We start from the raw sequence: 26,951 nt of genomic DNA on the forward strand, positions 1-26,951 counted from the left end.
AATTATTATTAATCTTTTTGTAATATTGCATATATAATCAATTTATTCGTTGTTGGGTCATTTGAAAACACTCCAGACACTCATTTGGTACAAAACCATTTAATGATGTATCAAAAATGTAAAAATAATGGCTTTACGGTTTGGTCATTTACACAATACCAATATCCCACTAACTGAATTTGTCTCAAAGGCAAACAAGTGAGAGAAAGACTGACAAAACCATATCTCCTTTCATTCACTCTTCTCAACTCAAGCAAGATCCCTAAACCTCATTAAGAGGAAATTGAATTTTCCCAAACTATTCCCATCCTGTTCTATTCTAACCGAAGAGATTGTCCTTTCCTTTCACCGTCATCCTGGCTGTAGTTCTTCCTTTGACAACCAATGTCTTTGAAGACATATTTCAGTTTGTTTTCTTCTGACTCTTTTTCCTCTGCGGCTCCATCAACTGGACCAGGTTGAAATATATGATAAAGCCCAGAAAGTGGAGAAAGGAGAGGACGGAGACTAGCACTGGAAACAGATCGGGCAACTTGGCCGGAGGCTTCAACCACATGCTCGTAAAGCTCAATGCTGCCATGGCCACCAGTGAAAACCAGAACTGTAAAAGACAAAGTGACAACACTTATTACAAGAGAGAAGTACCACCATGACAAAGGTTCATTAGTTCTAGTCAAGTGCTCAGCATGACACGGATCCTTGTAACTTGATGTTTATTTTCCACCCTGTTTCAGGAAGGTGAGTCGAGGTATAAACATTAACATGTCTATTTACAACAGACGGAGTGAAGGATCAGTGGAAGTGCTGGTGTGAGCAACACAACCCCCCAATGAAACACTACCTTCATCGTAGGGCCCCCTTATTTATGTCTCTTGTGTAAATAAATATATCTAGGCAAACCTGTGTTAATGACTCACGCTACACAAATAGCACACCTCCTGGTCTCGAACATTCACGCAAGGAGCTGTTGAAACATTCAGTCTTCAAAAGCGCTAAGAAGAGCATGGGGTCAAGCTAATGTGAAAGTTATGAGCCGTTCAGGTGGGCCAGTGCGCTTAACTGACTTCTTCATAAGCATCGATGTCATTAACAACAGTGGTGTGGAGTAACAGGCCGTGACGTCAGTGTTAACTTACTTTCCATTTAATGATCCGGCTGAGGTTGAGTTTAGGCAGCCAGCGCTGAGTGAGTTTGCGATAGACACCTAGTCTGAGCTCTTCTTCTGTACTTCTGTCTAAAGCAGAGAGCAGATACAAACTCAGAAAGAGGAACGCCAATGAGGTCACCACGTAAGGCAACAGCAGACCGTCCTTCAGCAGAAGGGGAAGCATGCTACGGAAAACAAAAAAAACAAGTGTTAAAAACAAACAATTCAAGATGCGTACAATGAGTGATTATTTATCCCTCTGTTTATGATACAGCTGGTGTTCAGACCAATGTAGCAATCATCATATACTGACACCTAGTGGTGTGGATGTAAAATCACGCAAATCTTTTCATTTACATTTATGCATTTGGCAGACGCTTTTATCCAAAGCGACTTACATTGCATTCAAGTTACAGTTTTTACATTTTATCAGCTCTTGCTTTCCCTGGGAATCGAACCCATGATCTTGGCGTTGCTAGCGCTATGCTCTACTATTTGAGCTACAGGAAAGCTAGTACAAATGCGTTATTCGTAGTCGGACGATAATAGTCATGCGATAATAGTGGCGTGACCAAGAAAAAGTTCCTAGAATTATTTTAAAATAAATAAACTATTTTATAACATGTATCAACTCCTGAAATAATAACAGTATTACATAAAAAGTACAGTAAGTAACAAGTATTGTAACAATGTAATTTTTTTTTCCAACATATTTTCAGTATGTGTTAATTAAAATGGTTTAATCATCACAATGATGCCCATTTTCCAGCAGGTCTTCAGTATTGCTTATAAAATATTTAATTTTCAATGTAACTTGCATTGATGAGATCAACATAGACATGGAAGCAAACCTTTAGCTAACTAGCTTAGCTGTTTCCATTGGCATTTGACTGAAAAACAATAATTTGCACACCAACCATATCATGAATAATACGACTATTGAGATAGTGTTGACAAAATAAAACAATCTTTGTGTTAGCAGAACAGGTCATGACGCAGAAAAAACAATACTAGCTGTGAATTTTGAACATTTCGCTATAATGAGTATAAAGTGCGCTAATGAATGGTGTGCGTTAGGGGCATAGAAAACAGTGGCAATGTGTTGTCTCTGTATGTTCTTGCGGATATTTCCCCTAATAGTGCAACAATTACTCTATCATAGAATATAATTAAATTATCTTCCATAACAAAGAACATCATGTCTTCAGCTAAAAAATATAAATATGCAGCATTAAAACAGTTCTAGAGAATGGTGGGTTGTGTTTACACAAAGGGGTCTTAGTTTAATGGTATGTGGGCTATGTCATGTAATCCAGTGATATCCTTACACTAAACCATGCACACAACAATTAAGTGTGGACAGCTGGGACTCCCCTATCGGCTACTACACTTCTTTTCACTATATAGTCATTTGCTGGTTTTGTTTCTATCTTAACCATAAGGATTCATTTATAGTACTGTAATTTTAATTTAGTAACATACTGTTTGATATCTTACCTGAAAGTTGACGTTAGTAGAAACCAAATGGCGATCAGAGGTAGTTCGTTGATGATAAGGCAAACTGGCCTGTAAAACATATTTGACTTTTAAGACTATATTTACTACATTACAGATATGTTTACATGATGCCAATGCTATAATTATGTAGTTGAGATGGCAAGGACTAGGTATCAGTATCTCTCTTCAGTGATCCAGTCGCTACACCTCCTCTGTCAGCTAATTTTTAACACCCAATAGAGACCCTTAATCCAGAAACATGCCTTACTGATTGGCTAACACATGCAAGATATAACACAACATTTAAAATCTGTTGATTGCAGCTAGTTCTTTGCATATGTTGTATATCATAATATATTAGATTTATGACTTGCAAGAATAAACATGCAGTACAGTGTACACAGTACATTTATTATTGTTTTATATCTGCATTTTGACACAATTATAACTACAGTGTTTATCAGCTAGCCCCAACCTTAAAAGTTAAAAAGCATAAATAATGGTAAAAATATCAAACTGAATATCAGTAAATCTTAAAGGGTTGCTCCACCCCAAAATTAACATTTTGTCATTAATCACTTACCCCCATGTCGTTCCAAACCCATAAAAGCTTTGTTCGTCTTGGGAACACAATTTAAGATATTTTGGATGGAAACCGGGAGGCTTGTGAGTCGTGACTGTCCCATTGACTGCCAAACAATTAACACTGTCAAGGCCCAGAAAAGTATGAAAGACATCGTCAGAATAGTCAATTTGCCATCAGTGGTTCAACCGTAACATTATGAAGCTACGAGAATTCTTTTTGTATGCAAAAACCCCCCCAAAAATAACGACTTTATTCAACAATTCGTCGTCTATGCGTCAGCGTAGCACCATTTTGGAGAGTATCCGCTAGACGCAAAATGCATACGCTGTTCTGTGTCAGCCGCGCCACACGGATACGTCTTCTACATTTTTTTTTTTACACTTTGATTTGAATGAAAACAGCGTATCTGGTATGCAGCTGACACAGAACAGAGTACGCTGCTTACGTCCAGCGGATACTCTCCAAAATGGCACTATGCTGATGCAGAGGAGACGAATTGTTGAATAAAGTCGTTAATTTTTATTTTTCTTTGTGTACAAAAAGTATTCTCATAGCTTCATAACGTTACGGTTAAACCACTGATGGAAGATTAACTATTTTGACGATGTGTTTCATACTTTTCTGGGCCTTGACAGTGAAAATTGTTTAGCAGTCAATGGGACAGTCACAAGCCTCCCGGTTTTCTTCCAAAATATCTTAAATTGTGTTCCGAAGACAAACGAAGCTTTTACGGGTTTGGAACGACATGGGGGTAAAGTGATTAATGACAGTTTTCATTTTGGGGTGGAGTAACCCTTTAAGTAGTTTCTAGTAATCACCAAATAATTATTTTCAAGCATGTTTCCATAACTTAAAGTTAAGAAATTGAACACATTATCTTAAATATGATACTGTTATTTAGTTTGTGTCATAACAAATTTTGTCTAAATCAATGACAGTGGGTTAAGCAAAAGAAGCAATAGCAATTAGATCAAGTAATATGAATTATATTCCGGTGCTTACAAGGCTACTAGAAGGATAGACTTCTCATGGACTTGGAAGGAGAAGAGGAAAAAAGCCAGGGAGGTGTTCACCTACAGTACAAGCAGATCAGGGGAGTCAGTGGTCAAAAATACAAGTCGTTGAAATGGCAAAGACAAACACATAATCATGACACCACTTACCAAAGTGAGCTTAAACTGCCATAGAGTGGGTTTGGACAACAATTTTATAGATGAAGGCAGGACGAACAACAGAGTAAGAGCAAAACTGAAAAAAAAATGAAAAAAATTATTCCATTGAATACATCCATACATTAATAAAAAGATTTACTATACACACAAACGAAGCAGAGAAATACGATCAAGAGCCCCTGTTGCCAAAGCCTGTAATCTATCCCATGGAACTAGAGAACACGGCTGCCTGATCTTTTTATACATCCTCACAGTCAACAAGAAAGATCCCAGCATGTAGGAAATGCATGAGATTCAGGGATGGCCTGCTGAGCACTCACAGAATTACTTGAATCCGTCAATCATCATTCTCTTGGAGGAAATTGACCCTATTAGAGATGAATGACCCTATGGGACAAAGATCTAGTCCATCACGTCAGATGCAAATGTAAGAGGTGCGATAAACTGTACAGGGAAAAAACATGTAGGCCACGATAGACTTCAAACGAAATCGAAGAACTAACTGGTGTAGCGACATTTTAAACAAAATCAGACAAAATTTGATTGAGTTTCGGGAGTTCAGAACAGCTTGCCAAAGTGAACTTTCCAGAAAACCTCTGGCTGGTAAACACCTTCGAACTACGTTGGTCCGTGGTGATTATGTAATTGATAGGTCAGCTCTGGGGCTCCATCTTCTTTGATGTGAAAATATTCTCCGTCGTCTGCTCAGTCCATCAAGGACAGATGTGAATGAAAACATGAACAAACTGGAGAGCTGCTTTTTAGTAGAATGTTAAGCTGTTACTATAATTGTTACTATAATACACTGACACTGTTTTTTTGTTTAATACTGTAAAACTGCTTGCTTTAAAGCAATTCATTGAATAATGTGATATATATGTAACATGACTGGACTGCCGAATTGCAGAGCTCTTGCAAACATATTGAACTTTGTTATTATCAGTTGCTTTCTTAATTGCTGTTTTCTCACTACTGTTATTTTTGTTATGCATTTTATTGAATAGAAAATGTGCAGCATGGGTGGTGTCACTAATGCCAGGTACACACTGGACAACGTTTGCCACAATTCTCATTCACCAACAGTTTTGTGGAAATCGCTGTCAAATGCCCGACATCGGAGGCAAATCAGTGAATCAAAATCGTGTAGTATTTATTATCAAAGATGCAATCTGAGAGAAGTGCAAATTCATCGGCGGTGCCAGTGAGATATTTAGCATGCTAAATATAAACAAGTCTCAGTTAGCCTAACGCAGTACATGTAGCAATTTAGCATGCTAAATATCTGGACCTGTTTGCGACTCCTGCAGTGTGAAATGTGTTTTGAGTTTGTTTGGTTTTGAAACTTAGTTTGTAAACGAGACATTTTTAATACTGAACCTACACTAATTTTTCCTTATTCTTTTTTTAACAGTCATATCCAAGATTAATATAAAATAATAAGATATATAAGATAACAAGATTAATTTTAATGAGCCGAAAAGAATGCACGTCACACCTCCGTTTATAAATTTGCACTGGCTACCAATAGCTGCTCGCATAAAATTCAAGGCATTAATGTTTGCCTACAAAAGCACCACTGGCTCTGCTCCCCTTTACCTAACTTCATTACTTCAGACTTATGTGCCCTCAGGAAACTTGCGTTCTGCAAGTGAATGGCTCATTATTGTGCCATCCCAAAGAGGCACAAAATCACTTTCACATTAAATGTTGCCTCCTGGTGGAATGACCTGCCCAACTCAATCCGAGCAGCTGAGTCCTTAGCCATCTTCAAGAATCGGCTAAAAACACATCTCTTCCATCTTTATTTGACCCTCTATCTCTAGCACTCTCTATTATAATTCTATCCTTTACAAAAAACAAAAAAACAAAACACTTGCCCCTTTTAGGCTTGCACTCTATTAATTTACTAACTACTTGTTTTCTTAAAAAAAACACTAGCTTCTCTATTCTTTTTGTATTCTAATTATTATGCAGTTAACAAAAAGCAAAAAAGGCCTCTGACACTAGCTTGCTATTCTAGGTTTTTTAAAATTTATTATATAATCAAAAAAAACAACAACAACAACCTTGCTACGTGTACTGCGTTAGGCTAACTGAAACTTGTTATAGCACTTACATATCATTGCTCTTTTGTTGATTTTGATTGCTTCCATTGTCCTCATTTGTAAGTCGCTTTGGATAAAAGTGTCTGCTAAATGACTAAATGTAATGTAAATATATATCCATTTGCTTATAAAATTATATGAAAAACTTGGAGCTGTCCGATGTAGCAGTCATCTTGTATATATACTGACACCTAGTGGTGTGGATGTAGCATCATGCAAATGTTTACACTTACTAGAAATGCATTATTTACAGTCAGCCTTGATTAATTTATTCTGCAAACGTAAATGTACAATAATAGCGGGTTAACCAAGATAAAGTGCTCAGTATTTGGCTGGTCTTGTCATTTCAAAATGGCTGCCCCCATGAGGGGACTAGTTCCGTTTAAAATAAAACAGGTTTTATTAGGCTGTAAAAATTACAGTGAACTTAATGGTAAAAGACTGTAAAAATGTTACAGTAAAAACCTGTTAAATGGTTAACGGTAGATTTCCCTACTATATATGGTGAAAAACTGTATTGGACATTACATTACACATTGTAATTTTACAGTAGTATACCATTTTTGGAAGTGAAAAGAACATAATTTACAGTGAATAACCGTAAATTGACATTCCCAGAATTCCATGCATTACATTTCAAATTTGATGGGTTTTTTTTTTTTTTAAAGAACTAGGTTTCTTAGTTTTTTTTTCAATCAGTTTTGTACATTAAGGTTGTGTGTTACCTAATATTGTTAAATGAATGTTTCGTGTGTTACCATGATGGTGTTTAGTGTTTGTGTGAATGACACTGTGCACCTTCTATATATGTTAATATTTAAAAGCTGCTTGTGATGGGCTTTGGTGCATCATGTGATTTGCTCATCACCACCTGCTTTTGATGGTTATTAGTGTTTTATAAAGGTACAAAACAGATTTCAGTACTTCAATAGGTTGGTATATTAACATTAAATTTGTTAATGAAATTACGGTATTTAAATGTAAATTTAAGTAAAAACCTTAAAACCAAAACATTGCTACAGTATTTTTTACGGGAAAAGTCTGCCAACCACAGCTGCCGTTATTTTACTGTAAATTTTACTACTTTTTTTTACAGTGATAACTTGAGGCTTAATCTCTTATGAATATACATGATTTTAAACACATTTTAAAAGTCTTATTCATTTATTTGTGTGTAAAACTTTTTTAATGAGGAAAAAACGATTGAGTGCACCCTTAAAATAGACCAATGAGAAAATTAATTACTGACCCTGAAAAAATAGACCAAACAAAGACAAAAAAATAAATAAAAAATTCTTAAGTGAAGTCAATTAAATAGTCTTGACCAAGCCCTTGCACCTGCAGATTAGAGTCCACATATCAGTATCTCAAAATCTCTCTGCTATCATTAACTACCCATAATCCCACTGTGCCCTCCCGTTATAATTAGATGCGTTTCACAAACATGGTAAGAGGGAATATACCGAGATAGATTTTGAGGTGGAGATACATAAAGAGACAAAGAAAAAGGAGAAAGGGTGGCGTGTAAATGGATGGTGAAGGATTACCTGAGGAACAGCTGAGTCTCTCTGGACAGCAGGGTCTTGATCTTTATCAGCACATTCAAGCTGCACCATGTGTTAGCCACTTTATCCTGTCAACAAACACATGCTGTCAAAGTCACTAAACTAATGCGCTCTGGACAGAATGACACAATAAGAGCGAATGATACATTGACCGCTAGGTCAGTTTTCAAGTTCTTTACAAACAGTTGTTTAAACTAAACTAGTGTAAATTCAGGGGTGTCAACTTCATTTAAATTAAGGGCCAGAATGAACAAAACTTCACATTTAACTTTATGCTCCAACCAGCACTGTTGGACCTACAGCCTTGAGTTTTTCATAAAAATAGTGTATGAAATTAATCAGCAACAAAGGTTAAAGTGAAGGATTTTTTCTTGCTTGTTTTCAATAATGTTGCAGCTCAAAAAAATACCCTTTTCTGAAATAACCACAAATTTATGATCATGCTTACAAAATTAGCATTGACATATAAGGTAAGTATCTTAAAATGGTATGTAGCTTTTGAAGAGAAAGCACATAAGTGACATTACTCAGCGTAATCATTTCCCAACTGAAAGCGCAATAAAAATTCCTGTGGGCATTCTTGGGGGGCATTGGTACAAAGGGCAAGGGTGAAGTATTACACTCCCATTAATTTTCCTGTCAAGTAACCGTGATGTCAAAAAAAGCTATGCTCTTATTTGTAAACTTATAGACACAGGGTTAAATGACTGTCATAATGCATACCAAGGACATTAATAACGTCACCGAGGTTGCAAAGACTGCGGTTTTACCACATACAGAAGACCAAATTGCACCCTTTTAAGAAACCGATCCGATCCGATCCGTTCCGTTCCGAGTGCCCACTGACCTTTCTGCTGGGGTACCGACATGTGATTCCTCAAAGACTGGTGGCCTTTAACAGTTGTGCAATAACAGAATTAGTAAATGTTATGAAAGTTTCAGCCCTGCTTCTGAGAATTTCTTCATAGTTCTCAATCCTCGAAAACACAGCTGCTGTCTTTCACAGCTGTGTGAAGACGAGTGGACACTACAGCTGAAGATGAGACCCACCAATGAGACCCACTTTGAAAAATGTCTGTGTGTTTTGTTTTTTTGTCTATACAGTGAAAGTCAATGAGGTCCATTGACAAATCATTGACATTCATTGTGTGGTCCAAAAAAAAATCCAAATCCATACTTGCCCAGTTGATTAATCTCAGTACGTTAAGACAACTGTTTTATACTACATGTTTTCTGAAATGTTATGTTAAAATTTGCAAACGAGGCATTATTTAATTAAAAACACAATAATTTGCATAAATTTCCACAAAAGAAATCTAAACATCGGATATAGCCAGATTCAACATTTTTTCCAACCACCCCACCACCACAAAAACAGCCTTTAAAGATGTGTATTGTAAGTTAAATCTACAGATTTATCTACAATCTAAGTGTAATAAAATTCACACTTAAATATGGATTTTGGATGTTTTCTTTTCAATAGTCTGAAAGAAGAGATGTTATGGAAGCACAATTAGCCTAAAATCTCAAAATTGACCAGCGAAAAAAAAAAGTGCTTTTGCCAGTAGTGTCATGCCTAATTTAATTTTTTTAATTTTAGTTTTCTACAGACAAAAAAAGCACTGATTTAGCTATCAGCTAAATATCACCTAGCTTTACCATGCTCGATACCATGTATACGATAGCAACAGCCAAGACTCGCTTAGTGCTCAGTCCGTCACAAATGCTCAAGGCTCTAGGTTAGAATTACTCACACCTTGTGTATTATGTTAGCCTCATGTCAGGCAAATGCATGATATATTCCGGGCCCTGAGCCCTGCAGAATTTTCAATTACTTCTCACAACACAGCTACTTTGACAACAGGGTTTTTGGGTGCATTTCAAAAGCAAGCCGCAGTACTTCTACACCATGTATTTCAGTATTGACTTACAAACGGCTTTAGACAACAAACAGGACACAGCTCTAGTTTTCCAATAAACTCAACGTGAGACCCTTGTTTACTAATCAGATCTAAAGGATAAATCCTGCACTGGACTCAAGGGGTTTCATTGAGGTAATCTATGAATACAGGAGGATCTGACTGGCTAGAAGTGTATTAAGTCAGTCTTCTATTTGCATTAATATCACAGATTCAAAATTGAACACTGTTTACAGTTTACTGTATGTATCTACATAGGATTCTGGCAACAGTGTATTTATGCATTCATGCATGCATACAGAGAAAAATGTAATGCATGTGGATAAGGATTTCAAGGGCACTTCCAAGCCGACCCTGCATTGGAAATTTTATAACAGGCAAGAACAGAGCTGAATAAGCATCACAAGCAGCACGCTGTAATGGAGTGTTTAAAACTCACTCCTTAAGCAATAAATATGACTGATTTACATAAATTTGACCTCAGTGTTTTACATAAGTAAAGTTCAAAGCCCCATATCCAATGTGCAAATACTGTTGTGAATGTTAGCGAATAGTAAACAGGTATTTCTCAATTTTCAAGGCAAGATAATCTCAGATATCCAAGCATTGGTTCAAGAGAATTAAAAAGGACCCTATTTAAATTAACTTGAAGGAGTTTGCCATTAATGCTTTGTGATGCTGCATATATGTGAATTACCTCAAACAAACCCCGACCAACAGGAAAAAGGCGATGAAGAACTTGTAGAGGTTGATTGGGGTCGGACAAAAAGGGCATCCAGCAGAGGGCAAAGGTCACCAGTACAGTCATGGAGATCTTGACCAAATGAAAAAATCTGGGTACACAAAAATTTTGCAATATAATTACAATTCTATAAATACAATTGTCTTTCAATTTACTCTGTAATCGCTAAGATCTAAAAAAATATTAAAGGGGTAGTTCACCCAAAAATGAAACTTCTGTCATTAATTACTCACCCTCATGTTGTTCCAAACCCGTAAGACCTTCGTTCATATTTGGAACACAAATTAAGATATTTTTGATGAAATCCGAGAGCTCTCTGACCCTGCATAGACAGCATCTTCCCACACCCAGAAACGTAGTAAGGACATCGGTTAAACGATCATGGTGGAAGACATGATTTGGAGGAGAATAATTCTTGAATAAATTAAATTCATTATTTTTGTTTGTTTTTTGCACACAAAAGGTATTCTCGTAGCTTCATAAAATTACGGTTGAACCACTGATGTCACATGGACTGTTTTATCGATGTCTTTACTACATTTCTGGGTGTGGGGAACATTTCAGTTCCGTTGCTGTCCATGCAGGGTCAGAGAGCTCTCGGATTTCATCAAAAATATCTTAATTTGTGTTCTGAAGATGAACGAAGGTCTTACGTGTTTGGAACGACATGAGGGTGAGTGATTAATGACAGAATTTTCATTTTTGGGTGAACTATCCCTTTAGGTAATTTTGTATCATCCAGGAATAACAGTCTGTTCTCCTAACAATTCAACAAAGGTGCTCTAACAGTTTTCACTGACCAATACAACAATCTTGAACTTTTTAAAACATTTTATACATATTTGTCATAAAATACTATTCATTTAATATTCATAAGTTAAATAAATAATACTTGAGGTGTGTTATACATTCGAAAAAATATTTTCCATAATTAATGGGTCATAAATCAGGTCACTCAACTACTTGAGTAGAGACAACACGCTCTCAGTTTTTCAGTGTACTGTATACTGGAGCAACTAACACCTCTCAGCTGTAGATATACAGTTGCACGCACAGGCATAGCAGGGAGGGTCAGGCATGGCCAGAGAGTCATCTGGACATGTCTCTTCCCAGGCAAACTAATCCACCAATGCATCTGCCTCCAAATGCCCTTGGTACATTGTTACTAAATCAACAAATGCAAGACAGCAAAGAGCAGAGTGCTTGCACTGAGACCAGCTGCAGTATTGGTGTAGAAATGCATACAAAGTCAAATTGAATAATAAAATTAAAAAAAATAAAAATCCACCTGTAGTAGTGAAGTGTCTAATGATGAACATTAAGGATTTGTTATTTTCAGGCATAAATAAGGCAATCAGGCTATGCAACTTGCAGCTGGACTATAAGCTGGACACTTGCAGCTAAAGGTGTAATTAGCATTGTCAACAAATGTATTTAATTGGGAGCGATTTTCCATTAACAAGGCTTTTTCAGTTTTATGCATAATTCATAATTATTGAGATTTGGTGATAATTCAGGCTTAGCCATGAAAAGCTAACAAAGATTTTACTTTTTATTTAAATTAGGTCTAATTTTTATTTAATTAATAATATATATACACACTACAGTACTACTGGTCAAAAGTTTAGAATAATCAAATTTAAGAAATTTTTTTTTTTTTGAAAGAAGTTGCTTATGCTAAAGCTGCATTTATTTGCATTTAAAAAATACATAAAGTCAAGAAGCTTTTTCTTCATCACTGATGTGGGATTGTTATATATGTGTCTACTGATAACTCTGACACCATTTAATATATTTAAATATTGTTGAAAGCCTATAATTGGTCTCAACAATTGGCAGGCCTACTTTTACTTCACTCGGTTTGGTACCTTCTGGAATTTCTTGAGGTCTGCTTAAATAACTCAATTAATCAATTTGAACATATTATTGCAATCAACTTAATGCAATGTTTGTTCAACAACCCAAAAGACTCACCCTCTCCCAGTCAAGCCCTGCTTGACGCACTTGCCCAGGAGGTAACAGAAGAAAGGCAGTGAGTGATACAATTCCATTTGCTTGTAATTGAGAGCCAAAGTGAAGGCCAAGGAACCAAACAAATCCCAGCCCAAACCAAGTCCCAAAATCCCCCACAGAGCCAGACCCAGGCTCACACTGTTATATCTGAAATTGCAGTTAAAGACTATGCATTTAAGAAATTTAAGTTCTTGACATGACTGTGAATAGCTTAAATGAATAAATACCATAATAATAAATAAATACCATAGCAATTAATGTAAAGGTTAAAGGATACTGAAAATGACCGTAGTCAATCAGTATAAGTCCTGGATACAGAAGGATGCAGAAAGCTGCGGCAACCTACAAGAACAAAATGGTACATTTTGACCAAATCAAAGCATGTTAATGATTACAAATACAAATTAACAATATACCAATATACCAATTCAAAGGTAGTCTTTTAGTTACCTTTTGTTTAGAGGACCCATCGCAAAAGTAGAAGCAGTAAAGCAAAACTGCTGGAATGTAGATCAAAATATCTGTAAAAAGAACTGTTGAGACAAGGAAGGTTAATATGCATGAACATAATTAACTATAACTAGATGCAACCATATGACTGTGTTGACTTTGATGACTGTAAACTGTTAAAAAAACATTTTAATAGATTATTCAGAGCACTTCAATGCAGCGATTTGAACAAACTCTTATAAAACTAATTAACAGATTTCCATTTTATTATTTACATACTATAAATTTTCATTTAAAAAATGACATAAGTAATTTCCCTGAAAACAATAACACACATATATATATATATATATATATATACAGTCATGGCCAAAAATATCGGCACCCTTGGTAAATATGATCAAAGGCGGCTGTGAAAATTAATCTGCATTGTTAATCCTTTTGATCTTTTATTTTTAAAAAATTCACAAAAATCTAACCTTTCATTGAATAATAAGAATTTAAAATTCATTATGAAATAAATGTTTTTCTCAAATACACGTTGGACACAATTATTGGTAACCCTGGAAATTCTTACGAGTAAAATATCTCTGAAGTATATTCCCATTCATATTCACAATTTTGAGCACTCTAGGGTGATTATGAACATGAAATTATCCAGCCATGGCTTCCTGTTTCACAGAAATATAAATAGGAGGGAAAACAAAGCCCAAATTCCCTTAATCATCCATCACAATGAGAAAAACCAAAGAATATATTTCTGATGTGCAGCAAAAGATAATTGAGCTTCACAAATTAGTGAAGTGGCTTTAAGAAAAGAGCTAGAGCAGTGAAAATTCCCCATTTCCACCATCAGGGCAATAACTAAGAATTTCCAAACAACATAAAATATTACGAAACTGCCTGGAAGATGACGTGTGTCTATATCGTCCTAATGCACGGTGAGAAGGAGAGTTTGAGTGGCTAAAGACTCTCCAAGGACCACAGCTGGAGAATTGCAGAAAATAGTTGAGTCTCAGAAAACCTTAAAAAAAAATGGTCAAACAGCACCTACATCACCACATGTTGTTTGGGAGGGTTTCAAGAAAAATTCTCCTCACTCATCCAGAAACAAACTCCAGCATATTCAGTTATCAGACACGACTGGAACTTCAAATGGGACTGGCTTCTATGGTCAGATGAAACTAAAAAAATGAGCTTTTTAGCAGCAAACACTCAAGATGGGTTTGGTGAACACAGGGATAAAAATGTACCCCATGTGTATAATGAAATATACTGCTGTATTTTTGATGTTGTGGGCCTATATTTCTGCTGAAGGTCCTGGACATCTTTTTTAGACACATGGCATCATGGATTCTATCAAATACCAACAGATAAAAAAATCAATAAGTGACTGACTCCAACCGTACAATAATCCAAACACAAACCTCAAAAACAACACAAAAATGGGTCACTGAGCACAAAACCAAGCTTCTGCTATGGCCATTCCAGTCCTCTGACCTGAACCCTGTAGAAAATGAGTGGGATGAACTGAAGAGAAGCACCAACATGGAGCTGGGAATCTAAAGGGCCTGGAATGATTCTGGATTAAGGAATGGTCTCTGATCTCTTGTCAGGTGTTCTCTAACCTCGTCAGGCATTATAGGAGAACATTTAGAGCTGTTAAACTGGCAAATGGAGGTTTCAAAAAGTATTGAATAAAAGGGTGCCGTTAATTGTGGACTATGTGTATTAGAGAAAAACATTTATTCATAATGATATTTCCCCCCATTTTAAATTCTTATTATCCAATGAAAGGTTAGATTTTTGTGAACTTTTTAATAAAAGATCAAAAGGATTAACAATGCAGATTAATTTTCACAACCTTCTTTGATCATATTTACCAAGGGTGCTGATATTTTTGGCTATGACTGTATATGGATTTCACAAGATATAATACAAGAAATACAAGCATATTTGAGTAATTATATACACAGAACAAGCATATATTTTAATTTGAAAAACAATAATAATCTTTATTTCTGCGTGAGTACATGATCAATATCATGTTTAAAAAAGGTTTGTGGCCAGCCTGCTAAATTCGTCATAACTATCATCATGGAAACTTCATTAGAAATAACTTTCAAATAATAGTAACAAAAGTTTATAGGTGGATTAATGCCCTTTGTAATTCCAGTATTTCTGCAAAATCAGTAAAGTTAAAGGGTGGTTCACCCAAAAATGAAAATTCTGTCATTAATCACTCACCCTCATGTCGTTCCAAACCCGTAAGACCTTCGTTCATCTTCGGAACACAAATTAAGATATTTTGATGAAATCCGAGAGCTTTCTGACCCTGCATAGACAGCAACACAACTGAAATGTTCCCAGACCCAGAAACGAAGTAAAGACATCGGTAAAACAGTCCATGTGACATCAGTGGCTAAACTTCAATTTTGCAAAGCTACGAGAATACCTTTTGTGTGCAAAGAAAACAAAAATAACAATTTATTCAACAATTCTTCCACCATTTTGGAGAATACCACGACGCATGCGCACACTTTCTCCTGAACGTAAACAACACTGATTACATTGATTACGTTCTGGGGAAAGCATGCGCATGTGTCGTGGTACTCTCCAAAATGGAGGAAGACCGTAACTCGGGGAGTAGAATTGTTGAATAAATTGTTATTTATGTTTTCTTTGCACACAAAAAGTATTCTCGTTGAGCCACTGATGTCACATGGACTGTTTTACCGATGTCTTTACTACGTTTCTGGGTCTGGGAACATTTCAGTTGTGTTGCTGTCTATGCAGGGTCAGAAAGCTCTCGGATTTCATCCAAAATATCTTAATTTGTGTTCCGAAGATGAACGAAGGTCTTACGGGTTTGGAACGACATGAGGGTGAGTGATTAATGACAGAATTTTCATTTTTGGGTGAACTATCCCTTTAAGAGGTAGAAATGACATTGTGACTGCCATCTAAAATATTTGAAATAAATGATTTATTGACATCAATACTTACCTGTGGCCCTCATGAACAACTTATGTGAGTGGCTTTCATAGCCTCTAGACGCATGCAACTCCACCCATTCAGGATTGAGCAGCTTTGCTCTAGAAAAAGAGTCACCACAAGGAAAAATCAAAATCATCATCAAGCCATGTTCAACTGAAAAATAAAAAACATGGATGCTGTACCAGGTAAAAGAATACTTACACATATGCACAGACCAGACTATGATATGCTGTCAAAGGAGGATAATCAAGACCCCAGTAGTTCAAATCATTATTTGTAGTATTTAAGTACCTAGTTTAAAAAATAAAATAAAAAAACCGTTAAGCCACATTCATATAAGGCATTGGCCTTATAAATAAAATGCTGTGACATTTAATTTCTACAATATATAAGGACAGGGAGCTTCACCAATATTGGTTTACTTGGCCATGAAAGAAGAATGAGAGACTAACCATTCATGAACAGGTAGATTGTAAGTCAGTTCTTGCCAGTGTCTCTGTGCTTCATAGTCCCCGAACATTGGCGGTTTACCTGCACCTATTCCATTAAATGACATGCAAAATAGTATGATTTACTCATTAAAACGTAAATATATAAGGTACAATATTCATCACGTATAACATTATTTCACGAATAACGTTTATCCCCCTTGATTGTCGTTTTAGATGAGCTGATCTTGCTTATTTACAAATGAATGAGTGGCTTCGACCGCTTGCAGCTTACTTTGACGTGTCAATATACTGATCCTAAAGAAACCGGTGGTTCATTGAAAACCAACCTGAGTAGGAATGAAAAGACACCGCCCATCTCGACGTTAAACCGAGCAGCACGCACAGTGAGATAAGGCTCCAGTTCTCCATGTCTGGTAGCCTTTAAGACTTTTGATTTAAAAATCATAAATCTGCAGCATCGCTCATGCTTTCCCAGAGAGCCGAGTCGGCTGAGATTCACTTCCTGGAACAATACGTCAGCGCAGTGGCGCTTCGTGATGACATCATACATGAGATGAGCACGTGGGTTGAAGTGATTGAACAGGTTTGGCGTTTGGGCGGTCAAGGTCTGATTTATCATTTTGATCCATGGTCTGATCAAAACTTGAAAATGTCGGTATTAAATAAGATATGACTTAAATAGAGTATTGAAGTGCAGTAAAGTAAAGATGTTGCTAGATGATGATCCTGAATAAATAAGCACTGATCAAACAATGGACTATCTTATGCAACATCACCAGGTAAAGACACCGAATGAACAACGCTATGAACGAGATTATGAATAAATAAATAAATAGGGGGGGAAACTGATGTTTTTATGTCCAAACATTCCTAAATCAATGCTGGTCAAAATAAGGGCATAAGCTATAGCAAATATACCATAACGAACTATTTTGATTTATAAATTAGGCTACAGTTATTTTGGATCCATTTAAAATTGAATTACACAGTATGCATCTGTTTATCTTTAAAACGGATTAAAGAAACACAAACGACTAAATGGATTTTTTGTCATGGAATATTTCAGAATATGCTCACCATGTTGACTTTCAGCTGCGTTACTTATGTTTGTTGCCTTGGTAACCTAACGATTCCATTTCATTACAGAAAATAAAGTTAGATTAGACAATAAGAGCCAATATGACTTATTTAATTGAAAAAGCAGTTTGTTAGGTTATTATTTCTTTGTTTTCCATTTATAAATGACATTATCCCATCGATCCTTTGATTTACTCACATGGTAACATCTGTTAAGGCATTCGGTGAGTCCTCTAGATGTCAGTCAAATTTAGGTCTGAGAGCATTTGCATCATTGTCCATAAGTCAATTCTGAATTGTTGCTCACTTTACAATCATACTTGAGCTTCTCAACTTTTATCTCGTTAGCATTTCATTCATTTTAAGAGCTGCTGGATATGACAGCTTCTTTGTGGTTGGGGCATCAAATATTTATAAATAATAACCATGGACAAGTGCTGATTTGCAATGACACTTTCATTACAGTAAGGAGCCTATTAGTCACATTCAGCTCAATGACATGTTAATGTCCCTGTTTGCCATCTTTGTCATTTACTGCTTCGTCTTTGTACCCTTTTAAATATTTAGTAACCACTGGATCCACATTTACTGTTGGCGATATGCTCCAGGAGATAGGGTACCTGGCTTGTCAGTGGTCCTTATTGCCCTGCATGAAGCTTATGTACTGTGATTATTATTATACGGTATTTTTTTTTTAAAGTATGGACTGTTATTTATCTGTTTATTTATTTGTTCGTTCGTTCGTTCGTATTTTCACATTTACAGTTGTAGTAATATTTTTTTTTCTGCTTACAAAATTTTGACATCTATTTGTTTGAAAGGTATTTTCAAAGAGGAAATAATGTTGCAAAACAGGTTTGAAAGAAGCTGTCCCGAATTTCGCTGTGCGAAACCAAGCCCATCTACACAAGATTAAGTGTAATGTCTAATTAGAAAAAAACAATCTTTAATGTAACATTTAATATAGAAGAATGAACATAGACATGAGTGTAAAGCATTGGGTTAGATGGTGGGAACACGGAGACTCTACACCTGTGTAGCGCGGAGAGCAGGTGGATCCACAAAGGTCAAAGCGTTGTTTAGTTTACCCAAAAATGCGTCCGACCACTTGTCACTTTCAAAATGCTCAGCAAGGGGTTTTCCTTTGTATTTCACACGCCAAGAAAAATAGAAAGTTCCCAAAACAGTTGTTGTTAAACGTCTTTGGTCTGTTAAATGTTACGCGAACGTAAATGGATAAATAGCCTTGATGCCAAGCAAAATTCTCAAGATACTGCTGCTGAAACTCCAAATGGCAGAATCACTGATGTTCATAATTATAGGCTAAAATCTGCGTAACGTCTCTCTTTTTTTGTTTTGTTTTTGTATAACAGCAAATAGGCCTATCCAAGGCTCGCGACTAGCAAAAAGCAGGATGTGTTATAACCTTGCACTCGTTAAAGAGTCAGCTCTTTCCCACCAGCCGTCCTAGAAATAGATCCCTCATTAAAACCCGTTGAATCTAAACAATTTCACAGTATCTCTAGTCCAAAACAAATAGCATCTAACAGCTCCACGTGCGCATTCATTTTCCTCGCGACAGATGCAAAGAAACAAGTTTATTTTAGAGGTAGGACCACGGTTAGGCTACTGTAGATGCATCGAAATTTTGCACCCATTAGCAAAAGCAGTCGTTTCATTTATGTAATTTATTCCTATAAACGCCATCTAGTGATGCACTTAAGGCATCATCATCATCATCTGATGTGCAGTAGGCTATAATATGTTTTAGTTTTTGTGTAGGCCTTAGTCACAACGGATTTATTTTCTTAATCATCGTCTCGGTGTATTTTTATAATATCGGATGCTGTGCTTTTAAAATGTTTTATTAAGCCAACATGCCTATCTCTGTTTTTTTAAATGCCCAAATATTTGGTAAAAACGTGATAAATAGATTATAGTTCAATCTGAAGCTGGGATGGCTTTTACATACCTTTTTTAGTATGAGCGCGATTACAAATCCATTAGTAGGCTAAATAGCCTATTATAACCATTGAGAGAAAAACACCAGCAACGACCTAATTTGGGCTCATTTGAATAAGACTTTATTTTTAACAGCGAAATGCAGCAATAAATGACTGAATATGCTGTCGAAGTCCACTGACAGAAGGCATCAGAACAATGTGCTTACAACCATTTATCCCATTTTAAGGAATACGGAGACAGTTGAGGAAGGCCCTGTTGTTATAGTGGCTTTCAGAAGGTCAGTCTCTAGCGTCTTTAGCCTGAAAGTGAATTCAAGAAGCGGCTCCTTTTCTTTTCCCATGGGTATCACTTAAATATAGCCCCAACTCTTGTGCGCCACACACCATCTACCATTTGCTGTTTGAGTAGAACTGATTAGCTAGACACAACTGTGAAAGAGTGTTGCTTTAATAAGAACAACTCCCCAAACATTTTTAGGTCGCACTTCATTTTCACTTGTAAATGGATACGGCAGCTTCTCGACGGCTATTAACCTTTGTATTTGGAAAGACTGCTGATATTTTTGTAACCTGCATTGTTGAAAGATTAGGATTAAGTAAGATTAGTTTAATTTGTAATTATTAATCTGATTGTAGTAATTGTTAGTATATTCTGTAGAAGTTTTCTTTAATGCAAGTTTAAGGACGGCTGACTGAAACAGATGCTGGTCCGTTGAAATTATTGCCTAGAGTTATATTCACAATAAGATAAAATAATTCTTGTACAGCGTTTATTTGTTTGTTTGTTTTTTATATAATTTGAATTAAAATATCATTTTATTCATTTTAAAAAGGACCGCTGAAATAATAGACCATTTCAAAATGACTTAATCGCAAATTAAAAATATATAATCAAGGGGTATCGTTTCTCAGCCTATAACACTCATAACTGGAAATTTTTAATTTCTTATATTGATAAATGCTAGGCTGCATTTAATCGCATAGTCTACTTAAACCCATAATACAAGTAGACTATACGTACACCTGTAAATTGTCATTTATATATTATACGTTTCTCGGTTACATTCTTGTAATTTTAGAAATCCTCTATTTGATTTAATAAAGTCATTTGTGCCTGAGATGCATTGGATTGTTTTCATATTTATTAACAAATGAAGTTGATTTACAACACAATATAGCTACATAGAATACATATATTTAAATTTTATAAACATACTTCTTCAGTCTTTCAATAAGAACAGTTTAATATTTCATATTGGAAAACAGAAAAAAAAACATTGTTCGTGAAATCACTTCTTTCAGAATGAAAACAAAATATTACGGGAAAATAAGGCTCACTCAGGTATAAGTTTAAACAACGAAATGAAATGGGAAGGAAAAACACGTAAATTAATTTCTTTGTACAAATATTTACAAACATTACCTGTACTGAAAGCATTCCTTTTTGATTATGAATTTTCTTTTTTTCTCAAAAGTCTTTACATGGCTACATTGGGGCGGACGAATTGTCCAGTGCTGCCTATAGTTCGTGCTGTATCGTCTTTAAAATATATATGTCTAAAAAATAGTTTGATTATCATTGAGAAGGCCATTTAGATACCGCTGCTGTGGACGCTGTCGGTAAAAATTGTCCGGAGATGATATTTGACGGGACGCTGAGAATTGGCGCGATGGCGGCTGATGTCCGGCTTAAGGACAGAGACTGTGCGCTCAGTAAGGCGGACTGCACCGTCACGGGCGGCCGCAGGAAAGTCTGTGCGCTCGTGGAGCTGCTGGAGACCCCGATAATATTTTCTATGCTGAACGATGGTCGACTGGACGGCTCGGATTTGATGATTGACGCGGTGCTCAGGCTGTTCAGTTGTAACTGGAGACTTGGACTTAGTTGAGAGTTAAATGCTTTTCTGTTCAGTTCTGCGGAGGGCAAGAGAGGCACCGCGGGAGGGAGCATCGGACCCACCGGGGGAATGTACGGGTACTGCAGAGCGGCTGCAGGGTGCGCGTAAGCGGCCGGGTGAATTCCGTAGTGGCGTCCGTAGGGATTCCCAATACTGTACGCCCCAAAACTCTGCATCATGAGGGCGGTCTGTTCCCTGAGAATGTCCGGCTGGTGTCTCTTGAAGCGTTTCCTCCTCCTCAGAAAGCTGCCGTTGTCGAACATATCTTCCGACTGGGGGTCGAGTGTCCAGTAGTTGCCTTTGCCCGGGTTGCCCGGTTCCCGTGGGATCTTGACGAAGCAGTCGTTGAGGGACAAATTATGGCGAATGGAGTTTTGCCAGGCCGGGAACTTCTCCCGGTAGTAAGGGAAGCGGTTGCTGATGAACTCGCAGATTCCGCTGAGAGTCAACTTCTTCTGCGGGCTCTGGAGAATGGCCATGGTGATGAGGGCGATGTAGGAGTAGGGCGGCTTCACTAGGCTGTTCTTGGGCTTGCTTTGCATGGGACCAGTGGAGCTCTCCTGAGCATCCCCCTTGGACTCTCCCTCGCCGGCGCTCTCGCATGGACTGTCGCTGCGCTCCTTCACCTCGATCTCCTCCACCTCATCTCCCCGGTCCTGCATGCACTGGCTCTCGCAGTCACTGTCCCGCTCCATCCCCTCGTCGCCCTCCCCGACCACGTCGATATCCACATCGTCAGCTGTGAGCACGGTCTGACCGGACATGTTGCTGGCACTGGTGCCTCCAGACAGGGTCATCACCGCTCACTTTACTGCTGGAGCAAACCAAGGTAAGAGCAGCGGTCAGATCAGATGACGACCGGTGGCTATAAATGCAGGTCAGTCCCGGCCTGCCAGGAAAACTTCAACTTTAGAAAATATTTCTCCAGTCCAAAGGCTTCTTTACACCTCGTCTCCTTTCCGCTGTATTTCCTCGAAACTTAAGCGTGGTTTTGGACCGAGGAGTCAAGATGACACGTGCTTTGAAAAGCAGGCTTTAAGGACTGTCTGATAGATTACTTTTCACTTAAAGATATACTATCAGCCGCGTCACGTGACCCGCAGACGTCAGAGGTCGCGCTGTTATACCGCTGAGCTGAAGTTGTTTCATGGATTTGTCAACAAAGGGAACAACAGTAACATCGCCTCTGTTCGTCCGTCATAGACCATTTAGCGGTGGCGGAGGGGAGAAAATCGGCCTGCGTGATTGAAATCATCTCCAGAGCTGACGTGCATTCACTCGTCCGCGCTAAACGCAAACTTAACTTTTTTCTTAGGCCAATTATATTGAAAGCTGCTGAACGAAAACGTCTACAGCTAAGTTAATTGAATCTCTTGTCATTTATATTGTGTGCTCGAATACTGCATGATTAAGCAAAGAGTTTTAAATAGCCTACTGTACCTTTATAATAATACGTTTTTTAGAAGAATTCAGTTTGGGGGAAAAACCGACTTAGCCGAGTGTTTCTGTAGACGTAGCAGCACTGATTTTGTTGCGTGAGAAATAAGTACAAAAACAATGGAAATCTCTAAATAAAGATCTTTGTAGAGGTGCTAACGACCCTCATCATTGCTCGTGTTAACATATGAATTAAGTAGGAAATGAGCGCGCGGGTAAATGCATAGGAGCCATTCACGCGCGCACAGGTGAGCGACGCATGTGGGATATTCCCAAGAAAAAGAAAGCGGAGAGGGAATATGTAAACTCTTTTAACATTTCCTGGATCGTGTGAGAAAACGCGTTTCAGTGTGCTTCATGGGAACTGCAAGGTTTAATACCGTTTTATTTGTGGTTTGTGGTTTGTACTTTGATGCTCTTGTTTCTTGTAATATCTGAGAGATTAAACACTGATATGATTGTCCCGTTTTTGCCCATGCACATAAAAAAAATGTTCGCGTGTTTAGTTTCATCTCTTATTTAACCACAAGTAATATAACGTCGTATCGATCTACAGCTAGGAATATCTGCCCGGCTGTAATGAAAATAAAGGCTGATGTAATTGACGCTCGAATCAATTATTCTCACCACCATTCTATTAGAGCTTACAAAATAGGCTATATCAATTTCGTAACAGAGAAAACCTGCGAAGGCAAATTGTTAAGCTCGATATTTCTTCAGTGAATCGCTTATTTCTGTATTTTGGTACAGGGTTTGCAGCACTGCTTTCAAAATAGCCAAATTTGTTTCTAGCCTAATACTAACTATTTAGTTATTGTTAAATTATTGTGAATAATTATAATAATAAATGATTTTTGTGTTATTACTTGGTATAAAATACCAATTTTTTTTTTTTTTTTTTAAAGTAGGAGTTAATTATGTAGGGGTTATATTATATTTTCAGTACACTTGTTTTTGTTGCATGACATTTAATCTGCAAATAGACCACCACCTTTCACCTCGACCTTTACCTTTAGCCTGCTTACCCTCCTTACAATTCTCCGAGGAACGCTTGCTTATGCTACATCTTTGAAGCTGTTTTTGCATGGTGAATGAATGAGATTAATTGAATCATGTCGTTATTAATGGTATTGAAGAGCTCAGGCAAGCAGACAGTGGCCCGTGTGATGTCCCGTTTATCAATACGGGCTACTTGGAGGATGAAGTCGAAGCACCTTTAACGCTGCCTAAAGCAAATATTTGCTTGTGAAAATAGTTTTTCTGCTCATTACGCATTCCTTTAATAATTTCTACATATGTCTTTGTTACTTTAGTAGATAAATATCTTGAGTGATATTATAGGAGTTAAATAGGCTACATATTAGTTCTGCAAACTCCAAACATTTGCTGATTTATTGCTTTAGATCGTAATTGTGTCTAATTCTAAAAATAAACGCATGCAGGCTGGTTGTTCGCTTGCGTTTTAGCGCTGCATGTTGCAGAATGATGAAGGGTTTTGTCAGCGGCTTAAAATGTAAAAGACCATATATCTCGAGTCAGTGCGCACTGAAAGACATCGTGGATGATATCGCCCAAAAGGAGATCAAATTCGTCCTCTCTGTGATCTTTTGAAGCTCCATAAACCCGGCTTTATACCTTCGCAGTTTGTTAATGAAATGTACATTTAAGCACACATGCACGGCTTAACCCGACAAAACCTTTTAGAATAATAAGCTAACTCTTTCCAGCATGAACCTATTAGGAGACGCAGGCATAGCAGGTGACGGTGCGGATACAGTGGCTGAATGTGATTACCCAGCAAGGTCAGAAACAAATAGCTCACAAATAGCAAAGCAGGATCGAATTTATGCCTAATTAAATCGCTGAAATAAAAGAGATAGAAGGGAAAATTGAAGGGCGTAATGGGAAATGTGTCCATTCAGGGGAGAGGGGATCTGCAGAGGAAAGGATGTAACCCAGATGAAAACTGAACTTGAACTAGGAGGATGCTTCGCATTTGAAGGGTATATTAATGCTGCACGGGCTTAAAAAAAATAGATAGCTAATACATTAATGAATAGGACATTGCAAGATCTTATTAAATAAAAAAATAGGATAATTCTTGTCAATATTGTTTTTAATCCTTTTAAAGTTTTTTTTTTTGTAAAATTTCTATTATCAGTACTTGAGTCGTACTTTATCTAAATCGATAAGACTGGTGTGTTGATTTGACATGCTGCTTGTATGCACAGCAAACTACACTGTTCGGCCATTAACATGTGTGATGTATATTTTTATAAGAGTAATGCAAACTAAATAAAGATTCTGTGCTTCGTTGCAATCAAATGTATTTTGTAAGCGTCTCATCTTTTGCAAAACTGGTCGTGTAAAAACGAGTCATTTTATTATGTAAGCACAGTTGGGGGCAAGCTTGTACAACTGTAATAAATTAATGGCTTTGTTAGTGCGCTTTTAATTACGGTTATTGTGCCAATTATTTTACATCAACTCCGCATTATCAGCATGTCAGATTTAATAAAAAGGAGCCATTTGCAGGAAAACTGTTCCTCTCATCTAGAAAGGGAAGTGTCCACGTCATACTCTGGTTAAAAAATGACTTTTCATTTAAATGCAATCCTTAATTGGATTTTCTACGGTCGACACCGTGATTCCCCAAGGCTATACCCACCAGAAGGCAGGATCTCCGTTTTTCTCTCCGAATTCACCATTTTCACCCTCTTGAAGAATCCACTCTATCAACCTGCAACTTTCTGTCAAACAATATGATCCAGCTCATTTTTAACAGTCCCCTTTGTAGTATCATCCTGCAGGCTCCTACCATTTCAGCCAAACCAGAAAATCAGTGTTACGCTCCGCAAATTCAGTTGAACATAACATAATTCCGTAGGTATACAAAATAATAAATGACAATCGTATCAAAACACTGATCGAAAAATAATGAACGAATAACTGAGATTTAAGCTATCATCCCTGAATAAAAAAAAGAAAAAAAGAAGAAGGGCGTATAAACAATCAGGGCTATGCTTTTGAAAATGAACATGGATATATTCACAAAATCGTTTGTATTTTACACAGAGTTGTATGAATTATTTGTGATGTCAAATGTTTAATTTTCTCATTTAAATACATTTCTTGAACAAATGTTGTTCCACACAAAATACAGAGTTCCATCAAATGTCTTAATGAATTCAAATGTATCGTGTAATAAATAATGTTTATTTTATTGTCCTCCTGAAGATGATAATTTTTCTCTTTCTGTAGCTGGAAGTAGAATTAAACTGGCTGCACGTAAGTAACTGCCACAAAATCCTAACTCACTTTCTCAAACCTAAATGAATTCTGGTGTTAACTGTTAAAAAGACCGTTGTCTATCAGTACGGTGAATCTCTGCAATAAAACTCCATTACCTTACATTTCTGCTTGTTTGTCGTTTTGGATTGAAGCATATAATAATCAAACATTAGCTCCATTCCAATTTTATTCATTTATTTAGCTATTTATTTTTGCAAAACCCTTATGAGTAGGCTATATATTTTTTGTTACTTTTACAAAATTTTCTTTTAATATTGATCTATGTTTGATGTGGTTGTATTTGGTTCATGATGTCGAGGATGGGTGCAAAAATGTCACCTTCAGCCAGATTAACATGCCAATGCGCGTAGTTAAACATGTGTGATGTTACTCGGTTTGTACGTTTCATTGTTATTTAGATGAAGACTGAAGTAGCACATTAGCACGATGAGAGGGTGTTATTTGGGTTTTGTCTTAACTTACTAGTACGAACTTCCTGCGTAACGCAAGTTCATCCAGCATCCCGCTTTTTTACGTCTAGGCCTAGTTGTATACTTTGTTTTGATAAATAGCATACATTCTGCTCTCACCGAGAGGAACATGTTAAATTTACACCTTAAATATTCCCAGTTGCCATTG

General features: G+C 36.9%; 2 protein-coding genes across 2 annotated transcripts; both read right to left on the reverse strand.

Annotated features, from left to right (window-relative positions):
* Window positions 1–81: 81 nt before the first annotated feature.
* On the reverse strand, window positions 82–17,206 carry alg6 (ALG6 alpha-1,3-glucosyltransferase). The gene is made up of 14 exons (XM_058779141.1): window positions 16,972–17,206; window positions 16,646–16,730; window positions 16,395–16,484; window positions 16,203–16,291; window positions 13,197–13,279; window positions 13,024–13,088; window positions 12,708–12,893; window positions 10,689–10,824; window positions 8,055–8,140; window positions 4,394–4,478; window positions 4,233–4,303; window positions 2,645–2,713; window positions 1,137–1,332; window positions 82–601 (listed from the first exon to the last, which is right to left on the reverse strand). Exons 1-14 carry the CDS (start codon window positions 17,051–17,053, stop codon window positions 404–406), a joined length of 1,521 nt encoding a protein of 506 aa, XP_058635124.1. The 5' UTR covers window positions 17,054–17,206; the 3' UTR covers window positions 82–403.
* Window positions 17,207–20,729: 3,523 nt separating this feature from the next.
* Window positions 20,730–26,439, reverse strand: foxd3 (forkhead box D3). The gene has a single exon (XM_058779142.1). It carries the CDS (start codon window positions 22,379–22,381, stop codon window positions 21,263–21,265), a length of 1,119 nt encoding a protein of 372 aa, XP_058635125.1. The 5' UTR covers window positions 22,382–26,439; the 3' UTR covers window positions 20,730–21,262.
* Window positions 26,440–26,951: the final 512 nt, after the last annotated feature.

This window comes from Onychostoma macrolepis, chromosome 06 (genome assembly GCF_012432095.1).
Source record: "Onychostoma macrolepis isolate SWU-2019 chromosome 06, ASM1243209v1, whole genome shotgun sequence".
NCBI classification, from domain to species: Eukaryota; Metazoa; Chordata; class Actinopteri; order Cypriniformes; family Cyprinidae; genus Onychostoma; species Onychostoma macrolepis.